Source organism: Streptopelia decaocto, assembly GCF_964273445.1.
Source record: "Streptopelia decaocto genome assembly, chromosome: Z".
Classification (NCBI taxonomy): domain Eukaryota; kingdom Metazoa; phylum Chordata; class Aves; order Columbiformes; family Columbidae; genus Streptopelia; species Streptopelia decaocto.
In genome coordinates, this window is record NC_138657.1 from 41029308 (window position 1) to 41051367 (window position 22060).

General features: G+C 42.4%; 2 protein-coding genes across 9 annotated transcripts in view; one reads left to right on the forward strand and one right to left on the reverse strand.

The window, feature by feature from the left end:
* Positions 1-2685: 2685 nt before the first annotated feature.
* CLTA (clathrin light chain A) lies at positions 2686-15320 on the forward strand. Of its 3 annotated transcripts, XR_014186312.1 has the most exons (6): positions 2686-2961; positions 7038-7075; positions 7655-7772; positions 8788-8899; positions 13698-13910; positions 15113-15320. XR_014186312.1 is itself a non-coding variant. In XM_082075646.1 (5 exons), exons 1-5 carry the CDS (start codon positions 2757-2759, stop codon positions 13825-13827), a joined length of 603 nt encoding a protein of 200 aa, XP_081931772.1. In that variant the 5' UTR covers positions 2686-2756; the 3' UTR covers positions 13828-13928. The 3 variants fall into 3 exon arrangements, 2 of the variants coding, with proteins under 2 accessions (XP_081931772.1, XP_081931771.1); XM_082075646.1 differs by lacking the exon at positions 15113-15320 and having other exon boundaries at positions 13698-13928; XM_082075645.1 differs by lacking the exons at positions 13698-13910; positions 15113-15320 and adding an exon at positions 12765-13206 and having other exon boundaries at positions 2691-2961.
* A 4244-nt stretch (positions 15321-19564) lies between these two features.
* GNE (glucosamine (UDP-N-acetyl)-2-epimerase/N-acetylmannosamine kinase) overlaps positions 19565-22060 on the reverse strand; it is a 34897-nt gene continuing 32401 nt past the window's right edge. For all 6 annotated transcript variants that reach the window (XM_082075630.1, XM_082075632.1, XM_082075634.1 and 3 more), the window contains one exon: positions 19565-21874. In XM_082075630.1, coding sequence (XP_081931756.1) covers positions 21639-21874 — 236 coding nt within the window. In that variant the 3' untranslated portion in view covers positions 19565-21638. The remainder of the gene's footprint in view (positions 21875-22060) is intronic.

Consider the following 22060-nt stretch of genomic DNA (forward strand, 5'->3'; position numbering starts at 1 on the left):
TGCTAGAAAGAAAATTAACTCTATTCCAGCTGAAACCAGGACAGTTATTCCACACTCTTATCATTCATCCAGGTCATATAAGTCTTACTTTCTGATTTCCTTCAATATCTCTTCCATACTTTGAAAGATGAAAAAAAGCCACAGGCCTGTGAAGAAAAACAAAACAAAACAAACAACAAATCAAGCACAACAACAAAAAAACCCCACCAAAGCAAGCAAACAAAAAAACCCCACGAAACCCCCTCTCCCCCCCAAAAAACCTGCAACAAACTGGAGAAATCTCTAGGACTCTAAGCATAATTTGTAAACACTCAAGAGTAGCACTACTGGCATGCACAGGAGATAATCAAACAGCAGCCACATCCAGCTATATAAAATCACTCACCATGGAGCTCTCCTTCCAGTAAACATTTGGAAGGTTATTAATTGTCCCTCTTGACATTGTTGAGGCATTCCACTCTTTGATAACTAAAAGGCAGTATTCAGGTGGTGAATTTAGGACAGGGGAAGTAGGTAATGGCTACTTGACACAGGCTGCTGGCGACCTGCAAAGCTAGGTGTTGATGGCATAGACGTCTGTCTGGAGAAAAAGGACCTGGGGTTGTTGATTGACAGCCAGCTGAATATGAGCCAGCAGTGTGCCCAAGTGGCCAAAAAAGCCAACAGCATCTCAGCTTGTATCAGGAATAGTGTGGCCAGCAGGATTAGGGAAGTGAACATCCCCCTGTACTTGATGGTGGTGAGGCCCTACCTTCAATACTGTGTTCAGTTTTGGGCCCCGCACTACTAGAACAACATTGAGGTGCTGGAGAGAGTTCAGAGGAGGGCAACGAAGCTGGTAAAGGGTCTGGAAAACAAGTCATATAAGGAGCGGCTGAGGGAACTGGGGCTGTTTAGCCCAGAGAAAAGGAGGCTGAGGGAAGACCTTGTCACTGTCTACAACTACCTGAAAGGAGGTTGTAGCATGGAGGGTGTTGGTCTGTTCCCAAGTAGCAAGAGACAGGACATGAGGAAATGGCCTCAAGTTGTGCCAGGGAAGGTTCAGATTCAATGGTAGGAAAAATTCCTTCATGGAATGAGTTGTGTAGCACTGGAAGTGGCTGTCCAGGGAAGTGGTTGAGTCACCATCACTGGAGGTTTTTAAAAGATGTGTAGATGAGATTCTTATGGACATGGTTTACGGCCAGTGTTATCCTGAGGGTCTCTTCCAACCAAAATGATTCAATGTTTCTGTGATTCTATGATTCGTGGGGAGCCACATTCTGTTGTTTCACTGTAAGAAAGACACCTATTTGTCCTGGATTTTTATGCACCTAAATCAGACACTCCACCTTGGATTATGAATAAATTTGGAGCACCTTATTAGGTTTACTGTGAGTAAATGATCCTGCCCTTCAGGAATCCCAATGCTCTGCAAGCAGAGAAAAAGTCTGGAGCAAGGAAGACCTACCTGGATGGAGGAGAACCAGTTTAGGAAGCACTTAAACAAATAACATACATAAGTCCCTAGGGCCTGCCAGGTTGCACCCATGAGTGTTGGGTAAACTGACTAATGTAACTGGGAGGCCACTCTTGATAATCTGTGAAACGCCATGGCATTTGGGAGTGTTCCTCAAGGCTGAAAGACAGCAAGTGTCACATCTGTCTTTCTAGAAAGGCAAAAGAGAAGATCATGGGAACGACAGGCCAACCGGCTTTACATGAATCCTTGCAAGACAATGGAGCAACTAATCCTAGACACCATTTCCAATCTCAGGAAGGACAAGAAATTGATCAGGAGTAGTCAGTGTGGATTTACAAACGGGAACTCACGCTTAACCAACCTGATAACCTTCCACAGTGGGCTGACTACCTTGTTGGATGAATGGAGGCCAGTGGGATGTTGTTTACCTTACCTTTAGTATGGCTTTTCACTTAGCACTGTCTTCCACAACATCCTGATAGACAAGCTGACTAAATAGGGGTTAAAAATAGGGGGATCTTTTCAATGTGTACAAATACTTGATGGGAGAAAATGAAGAAGAGGGAGCCAAGCTCTTTTCAGTAGCGCTCACTGACAGAACAGCAGCCAATAGACATGAACAACAACAACAACAAAAACAAAACAAACAAACAACAACAACAAAATCTGAACGCAGCAATACACTTATTTTTTTACTGTGGGTTGGTAAAACACTGGAACAGGATGTCCAGAGACCTTGTGCCACCTTCACCTCTGGAGAATACTCAAATCCAGGCTGCACATAGTCCCGGGAAGCCTGCTCTTGCTGCCCCTGCTTGAGCGAGCCGGTTGGAGTAACCAGCCCAAGAAATTCTGTCACTCGCCGATCGCGCTGCGCGCGCGGGAAGCCAGGCCCAGGCCGGACCCTGCAGCGCCGCCGGCCGCTGGCGCAGACCCCGCGCCCGGCACCACCCAGCTCCTCCATGCACCGTCAGGCCGGGCGGTCAGCGAGCGGCTGGACTACGAGACCTCCGCCCGCCCGCCGCGCCGCAACCTCCCCATCCCACTCCTGATAGCGCGCTCTCCCGCGCGCCCAGCGACGCTCTTGCGCTGATTGGCTCGAGCCCAAGGTATCACGCGGAGAATTCCGTTAGCTCCGCCACCACCGCTCGATGATTGGTTTGACCGCTGGGCGGTGCTCGGCTCTCATTGGCATAGTCCGGGAGCCCGCCCCTTGCTCACTAATTTCCGGCCTAGGGCAGGTGCGGAAGCGGCAAACGCTCGCGGCTGGTTGAGTGCTCCGTGTGTCGCTCTAATGGCTGACCAGGAGGTGTTCGTTGCTCAGCAGCAGCCGCTGGCCGACGGAGATAACGGGATGCTGGACGGCGCCGAGGAGGATCCTGCTGCCGCTTTTCTGGCGCAGCAGGAGAACGAGATTGCGGGTATCGAGAATGACATGGGCGTCCTGGAGGGCATCGAGGTGCTCGCGGCGATGCAGGATCCAGACGACCTCGGCCTGGGTATGCGCGGAGGGAGGCCAGGGCAGGCCTCACGCCGCCGCCTCTCCCCGTGGCGGGGGGAGGCGCGGTGCCCAGCGGGTGGGGCGGGAAGGAAAGGGATCCCGGCCTGGCGGGGCTTTTCAGCTTCCCTTCTCCCTCGGAGGGCCTGTGTCCGGGACGAGGTGGTGCCAGTAGGCCCCTCGCCTCAGCTTTCTTCCCCGAGCACATGCCACCGGTGAGCGGGGCCAGGCTGTCCGAAAATGGTCCCAGGATTAGGTCTGGGCCATGGTGTGCTGTCTTGATCGTCCTGGGTGTGCTCTATCTTCTCTTAAGTTCGCATCATGCCCTCTCAGAAGGGGTGGTGCTCATAGTTTGTGTTACCTAAAGACTACTGGGTGCCCATGCTTGCCGAAGTATAGCCGGTAGAGAACACTGCTGAGGAGCTCTGATCTCTTCTAATCTGTGAGACTGCCAGAGATGAAGATCCACTGAAAGAAAGATAAGTCAATATGTTGAGTTCTGACACTTGTGTTTCTGTCTTTAGACGCAGTGATCTTAAAGTATGCTAGCAGTTGAGCTAATGTTTAATTTTGCTAAGCGTCTAGCCTTTGTTCCTTGGTAACCTTTGTACTGAATGTCAGAAAACTGACACTGGAGAACATGCTATGTTCAGAGAAGAGTGGCTACATATGTTGGAAACTAGAGGTTGGTGTGTTTTTGGTTAGTCTACTGGTAGCTAAAGCAGCCCTGAATGAACATTTCTGATTATGAAAGGTTTAAGTTTTTTATCTGAAGTTTGAGTGGAAAGCAGTTGTGAGTGTAGGATAATGCTGTGCTTAACTGTTGTTTCAGTGCTCTTGGAAGACTTTTGTTGTACTTGGGTATATAGGAACGTATTTGCTCTCATGTGACATTCTTTTCTCACTTTGGGAAGATGCCACTCTTCTTCAGACTAAGTTGGATAACTTTGCTGCCCAGTTCATTGGAGCATCTTTAGAATGTAGTCTTCATTTTACAACCTGGTTTCTGAAATTACTGGCATATCTTATGTATGAGGATGCAGGTTCACAGTATCTCTTTGAATAGAGCCCAACTGAGTAATGGAGACCTGCTGCTTCCAGTGCTCATTTAGTGGTAGTGCAGCACTTAAAGTCAGCTCATTTGTGAAGTTTGAGACATATGGGCTACATCTTGTAGAAAGGGTGTTTACAGGGGAGTAACTTGCTCAAGCACTAGAACATGACGATAATCATTATCAGAACACCATCCTGTTTAGATATCAGACACTTACGTGTTCCATGTGTAGTGCAGAAACAGACACAGTGGACACTTCCCCTCTTACTTTCAGAAGCCTCAGACAACCGTTATTCTTTATATTGTCTTTACATTCTAAACAGACTCTGGAACATTAAATTAGCTGTTTGAGGACTAATTTCTTTGGAGAAAGTTCTGACATCAGCTGTTCTGACAGGGTGCTAGAAGCAACTAGATTCTACCTTCTCTACATGTGTGCAATGTGGCTATTGCAGAGTGATGCATTCTCAAAAAGTCAGCTTGTTAAATACTTCTAGATTGGCTTGATAGGTAAAAGGTTCTTAAGCTGATTTTCAAGAGTGTTTTTTCTCAAGTAATGTAAATTCATTTGTCATGGAATGTAAAACTGTTATTGGAGAACTTTCTTTAGAAAGAGTGTCATAAAATAATGAATATGATAATATGATCTAAAGATTTGGGAAGTCTAGTTGTGATTTCTATGTGATCTTGCTTTCTTGTGTGCACTAGGATTGCATCTATGCTCTGGCCTTTTGAATAGGCTTAGCAGATTGTGTTTGTGGATTCTTGGTCATCCATTTTTTTAACAGTTTAACTGTCAGAGCCAGTACTTACTCCCTCCTTGTTAAAAAGAGTGAAGTACAGCTGTGCAAATTGTACTGGTTCAGGCCTGGTGACAAATGAACTGATGACTTGTTACTATTTGTCTGAGATTTTTTTATCATCTGATCAGTATCCTAAAAAATATCAGAAAACTCTAGTCTCCAGTACATATGAGTTTATTGAACTGTTCTGTTATTAAGTTAAATAGGTGAATGCAGATTTCTTTTTGAAATAATAAAAATGCTTACATAAATGCTTAAGCATTGTGATTGGGGATTTGTGGATTTACTTTTTTTAACGGTGACCTTTTTGAACTCCTTATTTACAGGTCTCGATAGATTTTCTTAATAACTATTGAGCCAAAAGACATCATTCAGGCAGCTCTCAACTGAAGTTTGAAGATAACTTCAAATGTTGTGAGAAGCAATCACCAGCTTCTTGAAATACACTTGTAAGAAACACGGTGTTCCATATAACAGTTTTCAAATTGCAGCCTCTTAAAAAAAAAAAAAAATTAGACAACTACATGGACAGTAGTGAGCTCCATGAACTGATATTATCAATACCAGGAAACTATTATTAGTGTATAATTCTGTTAATTGTAGTAACGTTATATACTGGGGGAATATGGGGTGAGTGGCAAAATGTTGCCAAGCTCATCTGTCTTACTCAGTATTGCTTCATGTTGCCATGGCCAGGGTTGGAATACTGGCCTGAACCAGTAGGCTTCTTATTATGTAAATAGCTATCCTGTTCAAGCTTCCTGTGCGTATGAAAGCTAATCTTTGAGGGTTGATGTTAAGTGATGGACAGGGTAGCTGCTGTGAAGTGGACAGACACTGTTAGCTTTACATGCCTCTCAAACCATTTTTTTTTGGCTCTTGTAACTTGCAGAGGAGTAGCAATCGGGCAGAGTAGCTACCATCTTTCAGATAGTTTCGAGTTATAAAACACTAGGTTCTGACAACTATAAAGCTAGTTGTTAACTTGAGTCTTACCCTCCTGAAGCTAGTAACTGTGTTCTTGGAGACTAATATCTTCCAACTTAATGTTTGAACTGATGACTCCATAATCTTTTACCTAATACAATTAATGATTACTATTCAGGGCTTGGGGATGAGGACTTAATAATACTTGCCTAGTTTCCTGATAAGGGAGTATGAAGAGCTTCCTATGTGCCATTAACACTAGAGAAATAGAGGATACAGCAGCGTAATGCTCTTAGTTTTAGCTTTATTAGCTGTCTCATTTAAGAAGGTAGTGCAAAAGAACTTTCTGCCTATTATTGGGTGACTTTGATACAGTCGCTTCCATTGAAGAGTCTAGTAACATGGTGGAAACACTTCTGTGTGATAAGTTTATCCATGGTAGCATTAAGGGTGAGGCAAAGGTAGTAATATGATGTTATGTCATGCAGGCAGGTGTTATGTAGCATTGTTCCAGAGAGATGCCTTGCTGAGATTAAGCAGTCCTTGAAAATACTGGTGTGTTTTGTGTAGTCTGGAGACTTAAATAGTTTCACAAACTGAAACATTTGTGTCACAACTGACATAGGTTCACTATGGATGTGTTTTAATAAGATGAAATTTTTGGGTTCTGAGGCAAAGATTTCTAGCTGATTGCATTCCTGAGGCTGTACTACCAGTGTCACCTCACAGGGAAAAATGCTGCAGCTGAAGTAGGAAGGTATCAAACATGTAATCACAGAAGGTGGCAGAAAGGTGACTTTGTTAGGAATGTTAGCAGTGTCTTTTGAGCTGATTAGGAAGAAAACCAAACTAGGATAAGAATTACTAAGTGTTGGCTGCAGGATTGTTGGTCTTCCAAATAGAGACAAAACCAGTGGTGCACTTCTTAACTTCTGAACAGTTGTCCAGCAGTCTGTTTCTCAGACAGGGAGGAGAAAGTGGGAGTAACTTTACAACATTGTCTGTGGCAGCTTCTCAGCAGTATCAGCTCTGCTGTTTACGTAGTTTGAAGCATGATGAAGAAATGATCTTGTATTACTGGTTCTGCAGAATGATGGTACACTTAGTTTCTTGTGCCTATACAGAGAAGTGCAAAGATAAGGAAGTGACCCTGCAGAGTACTAAGTAACACTCATTTGCATAGCTCCAACTTTAGATACCCTAGTAAAGCTTTCCATACAAGTTACTGATATCAGTAAATCTGGCTTTTTTGCCTTTTTTTTAAATGGCTAAACCACAGTCACTTCTTTACAGGTGCTGTTGATGGAGGGGTTAATGGAAATATCCATCAGGTAAGACAGAAGTATATTCTGTACTTAGAATGTGCTGTTCTACTCTGAGAACTTTCCTGAATTTATGTTAATACTTCCCATTTCTTGTCTCTGATGTACTTTTATCTCCTCTCTGAAGAGGAACTTCTAGTCTGATAGCTCATCTCATAACACTGTTAATGTTCTTATTATATGCCCCTCCTCTGAACTTAGAGGCGACCTAAAGCAGCAATTCATTTTGAAGTATGGCTTAATAAGACGTAACCACTGGAAGTAGACTGGCGGGCTTAATATTGTATGACTTAATGTTGACTTGACATTGGCTAACACGCTGAAAGTAAACTCTGGCTGCCTAGTTTAACGCAGAGTTTTCTGAATTGCTTATTCTTTAAGAATAATTCATTCATCCTGGTTGTCTTACCAAGATATCTTGTACAAGGAGCTAACTGTAATTTGTGGGAAGAACCTTTTCATGTTAAATGTGGCAATGTGGTATAACATCAGATAAATGTCTTTTGTGCTCAGTTCAGGCAGAGTCTAATTTTGTGTAGCTTGCAGGGAGTTATCTGAAATATTACATTATTTTTCCTTCACTTTAAGGAGAGTAATGGTCCAAAAGACTCCTATGCTGCCATATCCCAAGTAGATCGACTACAGTCAGAACCAGAGAGTATTCGTAAGTGGAGAGAGGAGCAAAAGGAGCGCCTGGAGCAACTTGGTAAGGAGGGTGTTTGTTGCATTACTGTTCTTGCTTGTGAGTAACTTGGTGGCAGCTTCTTAAGCAGCAGAATTCTCAACCATGGCTTCTGGCTCTTGAAAATCTAACATGTTTCTGGAGTTTGAGCAGCAAGTCTGGATGAGGCTTTCAGTAAGCAGACTAAATGGTGTAGGAGTCAGAAAACAAATAGCTCTCTGAACCTTAGAGAGTATTCATGTGGCCTGCCCTATACTTACAAATAAGCTGACAAGAAAATGAGCAGCTTTATTAGCAGAAAAGAGTGAATAAATACTGCAGCCGTCAGCACTTTTTTCAAAGGATAGAGATTGCTCATTTTGTAATTGCTGCAGCCATCTGTTGTTACATGTATGTTAATCTAATAGCTAAGTTAAATTACAGACTAGTAACTAAGCTAAATACACCTATCAAATGCAGTGATACCTCTGTGTGGACAGCTTCTAAGAGCCTACAAACTGACACGCTTTCTACTCATACTAGGGAGAAGGTTTTGCTGGAAATTGTTAGGCCAAAACCTTCTGTGCAGTGTGGTTCTGGATAGAGCTGACCCTGATGCTCTGCTTTGGGGCTAGTTATAGCAGATGAGCTTGTCCAGGACTGTAGGCTGGGTGTAAAAGCACGCTGAGTGCCAGGGTCCCTCACTTTGAGCATGGGGACTTTACTGAGCTTTTTTCTAGCACTAACGTAGCAAGGTGGCCAGTTCTGTTTTTGAACAATTTGCAGGCCAACAGACTTACTGATTTTGAATTAGTCTACAAATGCCTATCCTAAGCTTAAGTGGACTGTTGCAGCTATGCAGTGCAGGCATTCTGTTTAGCTAATCCTCTGAATGTTCATGGTATTTAGAGTTCTCATGGCCTAAATCAGGAAATCTCATAAACATCTGAGTAGATCAAGCAACTGTCTGCACTAGAGTGTACCCTGAGCCATCAGATGAAATGTTAGCAAGATCCAGCTGGAGCAAACATGACTGACAAATAAATTCTTAAATCTTCAGATGCTAACTCACGAAAACAGGAAGCAGAATGGAAAGAAAAAGCAATAAAGGAGTTGGAGGAGTGGTATGCAAGGCAAGATGAAAAGCTCCAGAAAACAAAAGCCAGCAACAGGTAAGGTTTCTCCAGCCATCTAAAGAGTTATGGTACTGGATATGAAAGTAATAGGAGAGGAACATTAGAATGCTTTGAGTGTGTCCTAAGGCACTAGTCCTTCAGCTCATTAAAGTAACCTCTCCTACTGAGAAATGGGTCTCCAGTGCTAGACTACCTTTTAAAGTTTCTTAGACTCTAGATTAAATGCCCAAGAATAGCAAGATAAAGCATTAAGGTAGTGAACCAGAATTACTGAAGATTACTGAAAACACAAAGTTTGAGCATGGCCAGAAAAAGTTTTAATCTACCCATTGTTTGCATAGCTGCATAGGTCTTTGGTGACTGTAATTACCTGCCTTGAAGCTAGCCACCTTATTTGCTGTCTTTAGAACACATGGAAGTGGCCTCCTAGTTTTTGTTACAAGATATTTTATTAGATATCTTAAAACCTTTGGCTGCTCCTTTTGAAGTAGTTTGAGAAATAACCTGAACCAGTTCTGCTAGTGAAGAACTAAATGCTGGCTGTTCTGTGTTGTGTTTGAATTGTCTAATTTATGGCCCCTGGGGCAGAAACTAATGACTTGGCTGCTAGTTTAGTAGCTCTTACACTAACTTAGAGTTTTCCTGTGGAATTTTGACTTCACACTATGTAACGGTAAATGCTATAGTACTGACTTAATACCACTTAAGTCTCTGCTTCTGGCCTAGGGTTGTCAGCGTCATTCTGTCTAGGTAATTATCAGGGTTGCTTTATACTTCGGGAACCCACAGACTTCAGTATGACCTGTTCATTGGTGGGTTGTGGTGTGTTTGGTGTTGTGTGTTTTTTTGTGTGTGGGGTTTTTTTTTGTTGTTTGGTTGGTTGGTTGGTTGGTTGGTTGTTTTATTTTTGTGTTTTGTTTTGTTTTTTTTTTTAACCCACCAGTTTTATTATCAAAATGGCCAGCAGGTTTGTCTGGAGTAAGTAGAGTCATAGGTAGACTCTATTTCTTTATATTTTTAAAGGAAGAAAGGAGGCCTACACTTTCTACAGAATTACAGATTTGACACTTCCATTCACTGAGGTACAGTCCTTTGGGCCAAGAAAGGGAAACAGTACTGGCACTCTTTTCCAGCCGGTGGCCAGAGCTCATTGATAGCTTTATTGTGGCCAGTGTTTGAGTGCAGGATATGCATTCTGGAGCAGGGTCCATTTAACAAGTGTTGCACAGAAGGACTGTTTGGCATTCTCATCAGCCTAGTGAGATCTCTCTCCTAATGGAAGTTTCTGTCCACTGGAAGTAGCCTAATGCTAACACTGGGACCTGAGTTCCAAACTAGCTGTAGGATGTAGCAGACCTTTTGTGTTGCCCTTCTGAGTCAGTGGCTTAATTGATACATTCCGTATGGTAGATACTTTCCTGTCACAGTAAGTAGACAATACAAGGTTAATGTGCTTGTTGAACTCCTTTCAGATGTGTTCCCTACTTCTCATCTTTATTTCTTTTCTCCTGTCTGCTTGCCTGCCTGTTGGACTACTTGCTACCTAGGGTGGCAGATGAAGCTTTCTACAAACAACCCTTCGCTGACGTGATTGGTTATGTGTATGTTGCTTAACTACTAATTCTGTTTGCTAGTAAACTAGGTAATAAGGATGATCAGACATAGTGCTGGATGTCTGCAGGTGACTTCTGAATATCTCACGGCAGTATAAACTAGTATAAGTAAAGAGCCTTTACATTTTGGACTGACTTAATTAATCTCAGAATTAATGTGTGTTTTTTCTATAAGGATCCCATAGACTGCATGGCATCCAGAATTTTCAGATGAAGTCAGGTAGTATGCATACCACTGGAATTTTGGTAGTGACTTCAGCAGTCTCTAGATATAGGGATTTACAGTTGTTTCCAGGCTGGTGAACACTGCTTGGCAGGATACTTTACTGGGTTAGTGTCTGCAGTCTTACATGGGTGATCTATTTAGACCTAGTCACTTCCACAGAGAAGCGTCATGTTTAACTGCATTCTCTGTAATAGGTGCTGAGCTCCTGCTGTGTGCTCATTCTCCTACATAATCAGAAAAATATTCAAGCAATGCTTGGATATAAAGCTCTGCAAGCCAAAGAAGGTAGAAAAGAATCACCTGCCATAAATCAGGGTAGAAGAGATGTGCATATAGAAATAGGATGCTATTAGAGAACAGATGAAAAATACAAGAAAGTGGTGTTGGAATATTATCATTAGTCACTGGGAGAACGTTTAGGGGCAGCTCTGTATAGACATTTTGCCAGCCTAATGGATCAATGAGAATACAGCCATGACTTTCAAGGACTAATGAGTATGCTAGTTTTCATGGACTGGAAGGTTTACAATGTTCATTAGCTTGTTCATGTATTTTCATTTCTTCCCTTAATTTGTAGACTTGAATTGAAAGATGGCCATGTCACAGATTCTAAGGTGATGCCTTTAGAAGGTGTATTGGTGAGCCAAAGTGTGGCTTTGAGTGCATTAAAATTGAAGGCCCAGCGTGAAATTAATTACCTAACTGTAGGTGGATGTAAACCAGGACTTGTGAAATGATGGATTTACAGGTGGTGTTTGACTTTTCTGAAGTCTTCTGGAGTTGACTTTAATAGATTTTTCTAATAACATCCTTATTTTAATATATCCAATGCAACTATGCATTGTAAGTTCTGCAGACTAAAATTAGCAGCCTGTTTCCTGAGTGTTGGCTAAGCTACTAGTGCATGTTCAACCAGTTGATCATCTGCATTAAACTCATTCTCATTTTCTATATCTGACTTAAACTTTCTTTCCTTGTTTCTTTTCTCTTCACCTTTAAGCACAAACATAAATCATCCTTGCTACAGCCTAGAACAGTTAAGTAAAAAAACCCTTCACTGCCCCTTAAAAGTGTCATGTCACATAAAATATCAGTGTTGTAGTGACCCTTGTCTTCAGTGGTGTCTGTAACTGTATCATCCCTGTGAACAGTGCTGAACCCCTCATGGGAGAGTCATCTTTGCTGCTTTTTCCTGTACTGCTTGTTGGACTAAATGGATTTGGTCTGATCTCTGGATGTTCACTGCTTCTGCACTCAGGCAGCTACCAGGGCTCCACAGCTCATGTAAACTAGATGCTGGAGTGTTAGCCCCACATTGAAGTAATGTGGTTGGCAGCATAGCAATGCCAAAATGGTGCAGCTGAGAAGCCACTGGCACTAACTTGTACATAATGTACAGAAGTCTCCTTAGGGTCCCCCTAGGGTGAGAGCAGGGGAAATGTGTTTATTCTGTGACCTGACCTCAGACAAGGCATCTTCTCAGCCAAGACATACTTCAGTCTATAGTACCCACAAGCATGGGATTCATAACTTAAATTCCTTTTGATTCATGCTCCTTAACTACAGCATTGGGAATCACCAACTGATAGTTTTATGATGGCCTGTAGGCCTTGGGGCTGATTTAAATCCTCAAATGGAATCTGTTTTAAGATGTGCTTGCAGGGAGTTGTAAATTTCCAGTTGCCAAGTGTCCAATATAAGCCATCAAGTGGCAGAGGCTTAACTAGTTAAGACTTCGGCATTTCTCCATAAATAAAATGCCTACATAGGACTACTTTACTTCTTGGCAATTTGTATGGTGACTCAATAACTATTCTTAAAACCAAACACCTGTATTCCAGCATTTTACACGGTAATCCTCTGCACTGCTTGTGCATAGCATACTGCTTGCAACCGATTTTCATCTCCAGGGTTGGGGCAGTGGGAGCTTAAGTAGCCATAATGTCCACAAGCAGCTGTAATGTCACATTTCTATGACACATGCTGAAACTGCATCCTGTTAAGAAGGAAGGAATGCCTTATATGTTGGGCATTAATGCAAGGTCCATTGCATTGCTTTTAGGGCAGCTGAAGAAGCCTTTGTGAATGATGCAGAAGACATTTTTCCAGGCACTGAGTGGGAACGTGTGGCTCAACTCTGTGACTTTAATCCCAAGTCTAGTAAGCAGGCAAAAGATGTGTCTCGCATGCGTTCAGTCCTCATCTCACTCAAGCAGGCTCCGCTTGTTCGCTGAAGGAAAGCACAATGGAAACATTACAAATGCAATATCTTAACCTTACTCAGAGAAGCTATGTTTGCAGTAATTGGATTGATTGTTTGAATTTTTTTGGACCAAACCTCATGATGTATCTAGAGCTGATCATTGTTTGATTGCATGTACTTCCTTATGCTTCCTTTGCATGTCTGAAATGGGAGAAACTCCAAAACTGTAGTCTCTGTGCTATTGTGTACTGAGATGTCACTTCCAGCATTATTGATATTAAAGATCTGTTAAACAGCAAAATGTGTTGATTTTGGATGAATTAAGGTGTCCTGCTCCCTTTCAACATGGGGTGTTTGAACTGACTGTCTCTTAATTGCTAGTGGTGACTGACCAGCCAGCAATGCTCCTAGTCTCCGAGAGGCTGTCCTGTTTGTCTGTACAAGCTTTCTTAAAGCTTGTCAGAGCCTTAGTTTGAAAACTGCTTCCCTATCCAATTTATCACACTGAAGCTCTAGGAAACTGGAACAGTAGGCTTGTTAAGGAGCTTATTTCCCTTCTAGGGGAACTGAGGACACTGCCTTCTGCAGGTAAGCAGTTCTGTGTAGTATTCTGCTGTCATTCCAGCTGCAGATCTCAGACTAGAAATACAGTACAGGACACAGAGTAGTTAAAGCCTTTGATATTCTGCTGCATATTCTGTTCTGCCATGTATTCAGTGCTGGCTTCATCTGTTGCTCAGAGGCTGATTGGGTGTTTTTGAACTGTGTCCTTGTCCTTACTGACTCCTGCAGACACTTTCTCCCACCAGCATGGTGGACTGGATATATGGAGAGCAAGAGAAAGGAAGACTTGCTCTTACTGCTGATCACCTACTGGCTTGGAGCCCTGTCTGCCAAGGTGGTTGAATTTGAAAGAAACTGATCCAGAATATCTCTGCTCAGCTGCTTCGTTGGCTCTCCAATTTCACACAGCATTCACAGAGGCTGTATTCTAGCCTTTCTCTGGTAAGACTTACCTTAGCTCTCTATCTTGTAAGAATAATCTGTTCAGACTCATACATTGTTTCACCATTTTTATCAAAGATACAGTAGTTTAACTAGTGTGTAGCAGAATTGCTTTAATACCTTTTGTGTACAAGCTGGAAGGTTGCTCCAGGCAGTTTTAAGAGGGCTGCTGATGCAGATTAAAATTTACTAAGTTTCAGGGAGTTGCTGCAAGGCAACTATTTTAGTAGCAGCCGTGTCCCTTTGGTTGATAAGATACTGAATAAATGGTTGCCAGCTGGGCTTCAATAGTTAAGCTGTACCATACTGTTCTCTATAGTGACTGTAGCTATTCTCATGTTTGCAAGTGTATTCACAAGCTACTGATAAGTGGTGATGGAAAATTATAGTAGACTACAGATTTGGAAGGTTAATTCCATGGAAGATAAAAACAGGAGAATATTTTCTGAACTGCACAGGGCTACCACAGCTGAGTTTAATGGGACTGAAACACAGAGTAAGTCCCTAGAATACTGGTACTCAGTGCTAGCCTTGACCAATTACACATTCACCTTGATTGAACACCTCCTTCTATTTACCCCAAAGTTCTCAGCATAAAGGCTTCTAAAATGAATTGATAATTTAATAAAGGAAAACTCCACTGCATTAAATATATGTTTAAAATGTTACTTTGAATTTACTGGAATTTGAAAGATGAGCAAGTGAAAGGGGTTCTGCACACTGAGTTATGGAACTGATTAATCATCACATTGTCCCATCTCATAGGGCATTTTATCTGTGTTAGCACATGGTTTTGAGCTACAATCCAAGAAAATGGGCAAAGACTCTCAAATTCAAGGCCAAAGGAATGTTACAGAAGTTAAAGCTTGTCTTAGAAGCTGAATTTGCAAGGACTGACAATATGTCTGCAGGTTTATGTACACCATCTAGCTGGAACACTTAACAAGCACCTCAGTTGGTTTTGGTTGTCTCCTCTAGCTCTTGTGCTAATATTTTAGTAGATTTTTCTCTTCTGCCATAAAGTTATTAGGTTGGTGCAAAAGTAATTGCAGTTTTTGCATTGTTGAAATTTGCTGTTTGATATTGGAACACATTCTTAAATGTGTTATGTTATTCATCATTTTAATGTGCTTTTCTTGCTTTGTTTTCTTGCTACTGACTTATTACTTGCTATGCACATCACACAACCGACACTTCAAAAGTTGAATGAATTGAGCTATGAAGTTTTGCCTCATCTGCTATATCACCTGATCTCTTGCCAACCAACCACAACTGCTTGAAGCATCTTGACAACTTTTTGCAGGGAAAACACTTCCACGACCAGCAGGATGCAGAAAATGCTTTCTGAGAGCTCATCAAATCCTGAAGCACAGATGTTTACACTACAGGAATAAACAAACTTATTTCTTCTTCGCAAAATGTGTTGATTGTAATGGTTCCTATTTTGATTAATAAAGATGTATTTGAATCTAGTTATAATGATTTAAAATTCAGTCCAAAACCACAATTGCTTTTGTACCAACCTTATGTCAAGTATGCTAGCTCACTGTCACCCTCCTACCTCCTGTATCAGTGCTTACACAAAATCACAAAAGGACTGGGGTTGGAAGAGACTGCTGAAGTTAATGTGGTCCGTCTCCCCTGTTCTAGCAGGGCTACCTCGAGCTCTGTGCCCAGGACCATGTCCAGAGGGCTTTCGAAAATCTCAAAGGAAGATTTCACCAGTGTTCTGGGCAACCTGGGCCACTGCTTAGTCACCTTCACAGTGAAAAAGTGGTTCCTGATGTTCAGGAGTTCCCTGTGTTTGAGTCTGTGCCCATTGCCTCTTGTCCTGCCACTGGGCACCACTGAAAAGGGTCTGGCTTTGCCCTCTTTGCACCCACCATCCAGATACTTGTATACAATGATGAGATCCTCCCTAAGCTGTCTCTTTTCCAGGCCAAACAGTCTTAATAGTGCTTATAACATAACAGGATTGTGAAACTAACATTTAAAAGGAACCTTTGGAAAAAAATTGGAATATTTCTTCAAAATTTTACTGTAAATACAGTCTTCACATGCTTTATTTACTTAAGGACAAATTTGGCACTTCATTTGCATTTAAAATTTCTGTGTGTTTCCCTCACGCAAAAGAGGCTGGACTACAGGTACACAGTTACAGCAATATTACAGAATTACTGGAGGGAGTCCAGCAGTGGGCTACAAAGATGATTTGGGCTCTAGAGCCCCTTTCTGATGAGGACAGACTGAGAGAACTGGGTCTGTTCAGCCTAGAGAAGAGAAGGCTGAGAGGGGATCTGATCAATGCCTCTATCTCAAGGGTGGATGTCAAGAGGATGAGACCAGACTCCTTTCAGTGGTGCCCAACGATGAGGGGTAATAGGCACACACTGAAGCACAGGAGGTTCCATCTGATTATGAGGAGAAACTTGCTTACTTTGAGGGTGCTAGAGCACTGGAACAGGCTGCCCAGAGATGTTATGGTCTTCTTCTCTGGAGATATTCCTGTGCGATCTGCTCTAGGTGACCCTGCTTTAGCAGGTGGGTTGGACTAGATGACCTCCAAAGGCCCCTTCCCACCCAAACCATTCTGTAATTTCCTTTCAGAGTAATGGAGAAAAATGTGTGCTTCTGAGCATGCAAAGCTTTCTTCAGCTAGCAGTAACAGCCTTATAGTAATATGTGATTTGTTAAAGATACAACTGATTATCTCTCTAAGGTCAGGAGGGTTGTGAACCCAAAAGCTCCCCTCAGTTATGAAGGCAGCAGAAAGAGCTGGCTGTGTTACCTGTCTTCTCAATCTTGGAAAAGCAATCATCTTTGATTTTATAGCAAACTGCAATGTACAAGCAGTGGGTGGTGTGAGCACCACAGCAAAGTATACAGTTTGTTCTTGTTTTGTGTGACCTTGCCAAATGAACCAACCCAGAAGTGCTACAACTGCATGTGCAAACTTAAGTGAGGCTTAAGAAAAATTTGTCTTTCTGGGTCCTCTTCAGAACCTCATGAGCATTTGTAGTTGTTACTAAAACACATTACGTGCTCACAATGCAAGGCATTTGCTTTCAGATTATGAATACATTGTGGTATTGGAGTAAAAGAGCTGTACTAAATACATGGCTTTAGCACCTACACTTCAGCTGACAAAGCACTCGTTTCTAATGTGCCTTTATAAATGGTTTTCCAAACATAATTATCTGGAATGGTCTAAGGTGTGCACAGTCCAGGTGTTTTATCCTTACTAATGCTTGTGAACTCTCCACAGCATTTGATAGTGACACAGTGATCAGATTTCACCGAGGCAGACTGAATTAGAGTATAAACTCTGTCTGTACCTTGCTGTCAGTGATGTGGTTTTGATAAACAGTGCTTCAAGACCACCATAAGGCTAAGGCATTTGTTAATTCTGAGTGCCTGGATGGCACATCAAATACTCAAAATACTGAATAACTAAGCTTGTTGCTCAGGAAATGAAAAAAAAATAATCCAAACCTTGATAGTGTACTGATTAGCTATATGGCTTGCTAAGCATCGGCAATGACCTATAAAAAGACGGCTAGCAAAACTCTACAGGCCTCTTCATGGTCCCAAATACTGGCTGGTTTGGTTTCTAGGCTTAGGCAGAGCTGTCATGGACAGTCTTTTTCCAACAGATGCAAGGATGAGAATCAATGCCATATAGGGATTGGTAGAGGTCTCACACTGATTACATGAATTACAAGCTACAGAACTAAGAACTCCAGTTTTAAGTCACTTTCCAACCTTTTGGCACTCTAGTGTGTAAGTACTGCTGGTGCTTACTCATGCAATGCTGATTATAAATGTGCATGTCCATGAAGAGTCTCCTGCCCAAGCTCTTGAGTGTCACATGCAATTTTGCTTAGAGGGTGCACAGTAGCATTCTTGCTAAGCCTTCAGCAGATGAGAGTATACTGCATGTCCTTACTAGGAACACTGCAAAATGAAACCTTGTCTTACAACAGATAGTACTACCAGATGCTGCCAGTGCAGATAATGAGAAGGCATGATTTCTTTAGGCTCTGAAATTCTGGTAATAGCTGGTAATAGTTCAGCTATTGTCTTCTGCTTTTACTCCCCTTCCTCCCTCCTACTAATTGATATAAATGCTGGTGTGCCCTCACTAGAGCAAATGACATAGCGCAAAAGGACATAGAGCCAGCCTCAAGTAACCAGATAGCACAGTACTGCAGATGTCCTATGAACATGAGATACTCACTTCTCCTGGGATTGGATAGAATTGGGAGCTAGTTGTCCATAAAACCTCTGGTCCACAATTAAGTGCCTGAAGAGAAAGGGAGGTTTCTGAATAAGGGAAGAAGGAGAAACAGTCTCACTTCTGTGCCTGGCAAAATTATGGAGAAGATTATTCTGGGAGTTATTGAAAAACACCTGAGTGACAATGCAGTCATTGGTCCCAGCCAGCATGGGTGCTTGAGGGGAAAGGTCAGGCCTGACCAACCTAATTTCTTTCTGTGACAAGGTTACCCACCTAGATGACCAAGGGAAGCCAGTGAATGCGATTTCAGTAGAGCTTTTGATACTGTCACAGTATCCTCCCGGACAAGATGTCCACAAACACACAATGCAGTGGGTGAGCAATTGGCTGACGGGTTGGGCTCAAAGGGTTCTAGTAAATGGCATGAGTTGGTGACCAGTCACTAGCAGGGTTCTGCAGGGATCCATCTTAGGGCCAGTACTCTTTAATGTCTTCATAAATCATGTGGACGCAGGACTTGAGGAAATACTAAGCAAGTTCACCGATGACACAAAATTGGGAGGCGCTGCCAACACTCTTGGGCAGAGAGGCCCTCCAGGGGGATCTGGACAAATTGGAGAACTGGACAATCACCAACCACATGAAGTTCAACAAGAGCAAGTGCTGGATTTTGCACCTGGGACATGAAAACCCTGGCTGTACATAGAGACTGGGGAAACAAGATGCTGGAGAGCAGCTCCATGGAGAGGGATCTGGGCGTTCTGGTCAGTGTAAGTTGAACATGATCCAACGGTGTGCCCTGATAGCCAAGAGGCCATCCATGTCCTGGGTGCATCCAGCACAGCATTGTCAGCCAGGCAAGGGAGGTGATTGTCCCGCTCTGCTCTGCACTGGTGCGGCCTCACCTGGAGCCCTGTGTGCAGTTCTGGGCACCACAGGATAAAAGGGATATAAAGCTACTGGAAAGTGTCCAGAAGAGGGCTATGAAGTTGGTGAAGGGTTTAGAAAGGAAGCTGTATGAGGAGCAGATAAAGTTACTTGGTTTGTTTAGCCTGGAGGAGACTGAGGAGACTCATCGTGGTCTACAGCTTCCTCACAAGGGGAGGAGGAGGCGCTGATCTCTGTGGCAACCAATGATAGGACCTAAGGGAATGGCAGGAAGATGTGCCAGGGGACGTTTAGGTTGGACATCAGGAAAAGGTTCTTCTCCCAGAGGGTGGTGGAGCACTGGAACAGGCTCCCCAGGGAGGTGTCATGGCCCCAAGCTTGACAGTGTTCAAGAAGAGACCGGACAACACCTTCAGACACATGGTGTGAACTGTGGGGTTGTCGTATGCAGGGACAGGAGTTGGACTCGATGATCCTTGTGGGTCCGTTTCAACTCAGGATGTTCTATGATTCTATGAGGCAAAGTCAGTTATGCTATTAAATACGATTTTTTTATTCTTTCTGATTTTATACACCCACAAACTTTTCAGGTGGAACTGTAAGGATGTATGTACCACTTGCATATAGGCAGCAGGTTCTTGTCAAGTTAACAGGAAAACATTTTCAAAAGCATTTGAAGAACCATTCTCTTGACAGGACTAGTTAAAAGTGTTTAAACTTTTCAAATGTGTTTTATGCTTTCATGTTTTTTCTGTGCCTGCACCCTCCTTTCAGCTGCTAGGGAAAAACATATCAGGACTGTGAAATATCAAAAATACAGAGCTTCAGGAGGTCTGGAAAGCAAAGCCTGGTCCCTCTTTTATTCAGACATTTCTTGTGATGCAAGAGGATGGAAAGATCAAATGATGGGGCTCTTCTGTTAGAACCTCAATATGGTTACTCCTGACCTGAGCTGCTATAGCTGTAGAGCAAAGCCAGTTTCTCCTTTACCTGCTCATGGAGCTATTGCTCTGATATTGAAGTTAGTTCCTTTCCTGTGTGCCTTGGTTTACTTGGTGATTCCCACTAAGAACCCCTGCATCCACTAGAGCGTGGAGGTTCTCCTTAGCCCTCCTTTTGTTGCTCATGTATTTGAAGAAACATTTTTTGTTGCCTTTTACAGTAGCAGCCAGGCTCAGCTCTAGTTGGGCTTTGGCCCTTCTAATTTTCTCCCTGTATAACTTCACAACATCCCTGTAGTCTTCCAAGTGTGGAAAAAGCCCCTTTTATTCCCTTGTACTAGTACTTTACTGGACTTCTGAGCATACATTAGAGTGTCTTCAGGGGCTGAGTTAGATGTTGAAATAGGGTATTAAATACAGAAGATAGTGTTGTGCCTGTTTCTCCACAGGTATCTTCTTGCTGGGATAGCTGATTAGTTAGAAGGGTCTGTTTTTCAGTTTCTCCTTGTGTCAAGTAGTTATTACTACAGTATCTTAAAAGTGTGCTATAAAGTGTGTATATACACACAAAGTGTGTATAAAGACAGAGCTATATATCAAGAAGGACTACTGAAAGAAACATAAACCATTGTTTACCCAGGGAAGCATTCATTGGTATTTGGTATACTTTGCTCTCAGGCTTTTGAATGTCTTAAAAGGTGATCTGACTTCCCATCCTGCCAGCTGAAGCTCAATGCAGGACAAGAACAGTCTACCTGCAGCCACCAGAACTGCTGAGAAGATGCACTGTGTCACTCTGCAGTGCGCGAGTTTTCATGAAAAGTAGAGTCTTTATGATCAGATGTGCCACATAGCTTAATTTCAGCTAATGGGCTACCAAAGAATAAACAATCCCCTCTGCTAATTTGGCTGATGAAGTAGTAGACTTAAGTCCCTTGAGAAAACCCCAAACAATAAAATTCAAGTAAATGACTGTTGGCCGTAGCCAGAAGACAAAGATGCTCTCTGCTGCACTTGTCAGTTTGTTCAGACTGCCCTGCAGGATGTAAGCACACTAAACCATGGTCTTTTTCTTCCATATGCAAAGCTTCTAAAAAGGGACTCTGCCCTCCAAAGATGATGTAATAAATAACTGCCTCCACCACAATTTCTAGATGCAGCCTTTTTGATTGTAGAGGCAACTTCCAGCAGTTCCACCCACTGAAATTACTACTGGCTATTAGTGATTACCTCAAATTTACTTTGTGGGTGAAAGCTCGGAAACAAAAAGCTGGTCACATTGTAGACTTCTCATTTCACATAAGTGGGAAATGAGATTTGGATCCCCAAGTTTTAGCTATAATTTGACACACCATACACATATTCCTCACCATACATCAAGATATGCTCATAAATAATTCAGCTACACTTAAAACAACATATGGACTTACCAACAGAGCTGATTAAAAACAACAATTGCACATTTGTTCCTATGAAGTCAGATGAAATTTAGGAAAAATACAAAAAGGTAATACCTCAATTAGAAAACCCTGAAGTAGTCATTAACTATTCAGAACACTACTCTGATTCAGTAGCTGCCCTCATCAAAGACAAATTTTGGACAAAGTATCCCTCCACCCATTAAGAATTTGAATAGTCCATTTCTAGAATTCTTCCAGGTACCTAGTATATTCTACGTGTAGTGTAATCCAGTACCAGGCTAGCAGCTCCAAGAAGGGCAGGATCTGCTAGATTTGAGACTACCACATCCACAGCTTTAACAGAGGATAGAGCCTGTCGATTTATGACTTCTTTGACAGCATTAACGTAGTGGCTAGCTAGAACTCCAGAAAGGATCACAAGAGAGGGGTTCACGGTGTGCAGAATGTTCACAACTCCAAGGCCTAATGCTGTCCCAGCTGAAAAGATAAAGTAAAAAGAAATTAAGTAGAATACTTGAAGCAGTCCAGGCTTGGTAGCTGAAATAGGTCTGTTAGAAGCAAATAACACTGTCAGGAAAAGGGTTTAATTCCACAGAGCAGACAGTTTTGAGTTTATATTATCAGAGAATATGAGTTTGCCATTAATTTTATTTCAAAATTAAA